The following is a 6,149-nucleotide window of genomic DNA, read 5'->3' on the forward strand; positions in this document are numbered from 1 at the left end:
CCATGAACTGGCTTGAGTGTAGTTTGCTGTTCCCCACCCCACCACAAACCTAGCCTTGTGTGTCTTGCCCACCCGCAATCAGTGTGTACGATGACTAAGTCCCCTTTCTGCATCTAGCCCAAGACTATGTACAAATGCAAATTCAGTGCATTGTTACAGAATGGAAGTGCTGCATAGGCAGCATAGCTGTGCCCTGGGCACATAGAAAACTATAATGCCTTGTTGTGAAACATTTTCTCTACCGATGAACCCAAGTGTGGCATGGAGCTGCTTCAAAGGGAACTAAATCTAGCTGTCACTTGCCAAATCAAGTTAGGCTGGTGTTTGGTGAGAGAGAAAGGGGAAAGTAAGGGGCCCCCAGAAAGGGTTTGTCTTGCAGTTTAACGTACTTTGTCTATCAAAAGTTATTTATTTTTCCTCTCTACCATTAGGTGGCAGTAGTTACTCAATTCCCTTTGTTGATGCGCCATATAAACAGCAACTCTTCCTACACAGAACCAAAATTGAACGGTTTCATAAGGGTGATGGGGCGCAAGCATTTATACAGAGATGTTGTACACACTGTCCCCACTCATTTAGAGCTAGATTGTGAAAATAGCAAAGCCCACAGGAAGGTGCTGTGCTCCAGAATGAGCACCGGGAGGCATCCTGGGTAAAACAGACTGCTCATTTACTAGAGTCCGTAGTAGGGTACAGCTTACTTTCCTCCACACTGCATCGCTGTCCAGAGCTGTTGCGCAGTGTTTACGAGGTGAGGTTGAGTGTATGGGGTCAAGTTCTCACCTCCTCCCAGTCCTTTTGGAGTACTTGTACCCCCTCAGGAACTGTCCCTGCTCTTCCTCAACTGCCCCGAGTCAGCTCTCCTATGTAAGGATCGGACAGATTTTAATATTTCCATACTATTGCCTGAAACACACTTTTCTGTGTTTCTGAAGGTCTGCTACAAGTGATTGGAAATGCATGATCATTGTGTTCTTAATAGATTGGGAAGCTGGGATTTAGGGAAGCTTCTTACCTCACCACTGATAGATTGTCTGAGGGAGGTAGAAATTTCTCTGCACCAGGCTACCAACATAGTATCTGAGGGCCTTCCTGTTAGCAGGAAGCCTCTTCCCTCTTTCTTCAGATACCACAGGATATCCCTGCGGACACTCACTCTACTATTAATTAATTTACTACCTTTGTAAAGTGTTCCAGGATCTACAAATGAAAGAGCACTATGTATGTTAAAGGCATTATATTAGCCACATTTCAGATGAAGTAACTAAGGCACAGAGAGGTTGAATGACTTGACACGGGGGGGCGGGGAAAGAACTATTATTAAGAGGGTGGGGCATTGACTGTGGAACCAAGGAACTGGGAGACACATGCCTGGCCCTTGTTCTGGTTGCTTTGCGTGGCAACTGTAATGCTGTCCTACAGAAGCAGACACAAATTTTCCAATTATAGGGAATCCTCGGGTGGATTAATACTGGGGTAGCAGCTCTGCACCACCTGCTGAAACCGCTTCAAGAAGTTTAGCACACAACACTGTGGCCAAGCCTCAACTGGCACAACTTAACATGCTAAGGAGTGTCCTTCAGCATTAGGGGAGCAGAAAAGGGATTTTCGAGTCGCCTTTACCACCAGCTGCACTGAGGAGGAGTCAGCACAGTTGAGGATTTAGTTTCTGAGGTCTTATCATGTGTTTGACACTTTCCTATGATTTTGTAAATACTGACCGCCAGAACTGGCAGTGAAGGTATGCTGTGTTACACATGCATGCTTGGCTAACTTGGCAATGTGGTGAGTGTTTGGAGAGCACTGCATGTTACAGGGTTTTTAGGATCCTTTATTATAGTTATGAATAGACTTAAAAGGCTTAATTTTTTAAAATATACAGATTTTACTGTACACACACAAACCAATGAAAACACATTTCTATCGATAATAATTGAAATGTGCAGAACAGGAAAGTCAGAGAAATGCTCCTTGAGAATGTATTAGAGTTTGATTTAAGAGTATTTACTTTGTATATTTTGATATGTTATGGTGATGCTTTCTCTGACAATTTGTGTTTTAACAGTTATAAAGCTTTAACTTTTTGAATCTCAACATCTGCTGTCAATAAGTAATAAAGCATGCATCTGAAGAAGTGGGTATTTACCCACAAAAGCTCATGCTCCAAAACGTCTGTTAGTCTATAAGGTGCCACAGGATTCTTTGCTGCTTTTACAGATCCAGACTAACACGGCTACCCCTCTGATACTAATTATTATCTGGACATTCTCTGCTCCCCTAAAATTTCCTGCTATTGTGAAAATTTAAAATCTATAAAAATCAGAAAAAATGCTTAAAATAAATAGATATTGTCAACTGAAATTATAAACAAACAAAATAAAAACCAGGCAGCAAATTCTGCTAAGTCTAGTTATGAAGTTGGCCATGTTAATGTAATAATCTGGTGATCCTTCATTCCATTTTAAAAAAATGATTATATCTTAATTTAACTATACAGAGGAAGACAGAAGTATGACAGGCTCCCCTGGGGTGCCACCTGAAACTGGGGTACCACTGAGCCCCCTGACCTACCAGCCTGGGGTCTCTCTCACACTGTACTGCTGTGACAAGCTACAGAGCCCTCTAGCCTGCACTTTCACCAGAATACATACAGGTAGGGACACACCCAACTGCAGTTACAAGCAGGCTTTCTGACCAGCCCCTGCATGGAAAAGCTACTCAAAGTTCCTCATGCACACCCCCCCTCTGGAGTATAAACCCAAAATTATATCACCTTGTGCTGCACAGGGAACTGTACAATGTAAGCTCATAAAATTCGTCCCCTCCCTCAGTGTGGAGAGGAATATGCATTAGCCTTTTGCCCCTGAGTTATGATTCCCACACACAGGTTTAGATAAAGCAAAACCAAGTTTATTAACTACAAAAGATAGATTTTAAGTGATTATAGTGATAGCAAACAGATCAAAGCAGATTACCTAGCAAATAAACAAAAAATGCAAACTAAACTTAATATACTACATAGATCAGATATGAATAGCAGATTCTCATCCTAAGAGATGATACAAGCAGGCTGCAGATTCTTAAGGAGCAAGCTGCACTTGCTTTACAGCTTGGAATCCCCAGGTGTTCCATTCACAGGCTAAAAATCCCTTTAGCCTGGGTCCAGCACTTCCCCAGTTCAGTCTTTATTTGTCACCGTGAAGAATGTGGAGTGCAGTGTCACAATAAGCAGGTAACAATTCTGAAAACAACAGAAAAAAATACCTTCATTTCAAAAGCCAGGAAAGGTTTCTAAGTGACAACAATGTATTTGCCTATCACAATTTATTACAATCTAAGTACTTGAAAGCAAGGAGAGAGATGATATATCACCCACAATTTTTCTTACAAACTTAGATACATGTTTGACGTTGTACAATATATTTTTCTTGAGTATTTATACTACTTTCATTGTCAGAATGGTCCAGTTTGTCATTAGAGACAGTCTTTAATATGATATTCCCTTTTTAAAGTTATTTATTTTAGTAATATAGAACTCCAGTCTGTAAAAGGATCCACATGCAGGAATCCATACATCTGCTCAAAACGATATGCTAGATTAGGGCCTCAGCTGCCCTATATGCATATTTTCTTTTTTATGTAGCACAACCTTCTTTAGGTGCAATTCAGGGTATGTGATGAGAAAGAGCAGACCATTGCTTTTGTTACCCATTCACTTTGCAGTGCAGTAGTTATTTCCTAATCTGTAGACAGAACTCTACAGCCACTTGGAACTTCCTCATATAACCTGTACAGATCCAAAAGAACAATTTGGGATTTTGAGATAATTCAAACAATCAGATGAGCTAACTTACATGGCATTCATCCTCTAGAAATGCCATGGAATTCACATTCAATCTTATCACCCATAAAAAAAAATAATCCATATGTCTGTGTTTTAATCAATGTTTAGCTTCTAACAGCAGGTTATAACTGTGGTGCAAGACACTTTCTGGGCATTACTAAGTGGCTTGTGTTGATGGCTCAAGGGGTAGGCCATTAACTGCACCCTTATGGTCATTAATCCCCAGTAAGTGTTCTGCATCTGGATCATTATTACATACTTAAATAATCAATATTACCTTTTGATTCATATACCTGATGAAAAATACTGCAACTTCATCTTGGCTACGGCTATGCTCAGTTCTTCTAATTTACAGTGGAAGGGAAATCAACAGCATGAGCAAACAATAGCCACTTTAAATCTGCTGGCTCCTATAATTTTCACTTATTTTATAAAATGGCAATCAAAGGTTGTCTACATACCACTTAGAACCATTAATATTCTTCTGACTATAAAGGAATGTTAAATGGAATAGATGCAAACTGGAAATAATCTCTCAATCTGAAAATTCGTACAATACTCTTGCCAGTTTAATTTTATTTGTTTTGATTCAAACAATAAAACACCTATACAAGGCCTCTAGGGCCCAGATCCTCAAAGATATTTAGGTGCTTAACTCCTATTGATTTCAATGGGATTAGGTCAGTGGTGGGCAACCTGCGTCCCATCAGGGTAATCCGCTGATGGGCCATGAGACAGTGTTTACATTGACCGTCTGCAGGCACAGCTGCCACAGCTCCCAGTGGCTACAGTTCACTGTTCCCGGCCAATGGGAGCTGCAGGCGGCTGTGCCTGTGGACGGTCAATGTGAACACTGCCTTGCAGCCTGCCAGCGGATTACTCTGACAGGCTGCGTGCGGCCTGTGAGCCGCAGATTGCCCACTGCTGGATTAGGTGCTTAAATACCTCTGAGGATCTGGGCCTGAGTGCCCTAAAATATATTAAAAGAATCAAATAGGAACTCTGCCTGCCAGTCAGCCATCTACAAAGAAAACTTCTTTCTATCCCTCTATCATTCTGGGAACATACCCTCAACTGTTTCAAACAGATGTTAAAGTTATATATTTAATTTTTCTTCTCTCTCTTATTTTGCTGCAATACAGACTACTCTGGCTATTTCAATTTCTACCTTTGTTGCTAGAATTTAATGATCTGTCAAGATGTCAGTAGGTGAAGATAATAGTACTCACTGCAAACTCAGTCAAGCAAGGAGCACACCATATTGCTCCAGCTCGATGCTGTCAGCATTGCTGCATTCCATAAGAAAAGCTATTGAAATGCTGAGCTGTTGAAATGCCTAAAACACGTAGTACTGTATGGGATAGGTGTAGGATAGGCAAATACTGTGAGGCTTTCACATTACGGGAAGACTTGCTCTATTATAGGATATCACATTATTCCCAATTATCTTTGCCATTTTGTCATTGTTAGCAGATTGTGCTTCATGGCACAAATAGAATCATAGAAAGGTTGGGCTGGAAGGGATCTCTAGAAGCCTTCTAGTCCAGCACCTGTGCTAGGCAGGACCAAGTACACCAGACCATCCGTGACAGGTGTTTGCGTAACCTATTCTTAAAAACCTCAAATGATGGAGATTCTACAACCTCGCACAGAAGCATATTCCAATGCTTATCTATCCTTATATATTTAAAAAGATTTTCTGAATATCTAACCTATAGCTCCCTTTTTGCAAATTAAGCCAATTACTTCTTGTCCTACAAAAAATGGAAATGGAGACCAATCAATCACCAATCATATAAATTATATACAAATAATTATTGTTACTCCTCGCTATTAACCCAATGTAAACATTGGAAATGACTGTTCACGTAGAGAAGGGTCTATTTACCATTGAGGTTGTGAGCCTGCATGACATGGAGGATGGTGGCATTGTCCACACTGATAGCAAAGGGAGGAAGAGACAAGATTGTGCAAGGAAAAGTGAGAAACTTAGCCTTGGCCATACTGACGTTGAGATGGCATGGCATTTCTAGGTGGAGGCACCAGAAAGACAGTTTGAGATGAAAGTCTGAACAAAATAAGAAACATAGCTCTGGCAATTAGCAGCATGGCGAAAATTATGAGATTGAGCAAGTTCCCCTAGAAAACCGAGTGTAGAGAGAAAAAAGAAGAGACCAAAGGCTGAACCTTGAAACATGCTGATAGACTGGGAAATAAGGAGGAGGAATACCCACAAAACATCTAAAGAACAAGGAGAGCAAAAAATTGTTGAAGAAGTACAAAGTTTAGGAGGAAGCAGCAGATG

General features: G+C 40.8%; 1 protein-coding gene across 1 annotated transcript in view; it reads right to left on the reverse strand.

Annotated features, from left to right (window-relative positions):
• Positions 1 to 5,847, reverse strand: part of KRR1 (KRR1 small subunit processome component homolog) — a 15,030-nt gene extending 9,183 nt beyond the window's left edge. Inside the window, exon 1 of the mRNA XM_050935586.1 lies at positions 5,733 to 5,847. Coding sequence (XP_050791543.1) covers positions 5,733 to 5,847 — 115 coding nt within the window. The remainder of the gene's footprint in view (positions 1 to 5,732) is intronic.
• Positions 5,848 to 6,149: the final 302 nt, after the last annotated feature.

Source organism: Gopherus flavomarginatus, chromosome 1 (genome assembly GCF_025201925.1).
Source record: "Gopherus flavomarginatus isolate rGopFla2 chromosome 1, rGopFla2.mat.asm, whole genome shotgun sequence".
Classification (NCBI taxonomy): Eukaryota; Metazoa; Chordata; order Testudines; family Testudinidae; genus Gopherus; species Gopherus flavomarginatus.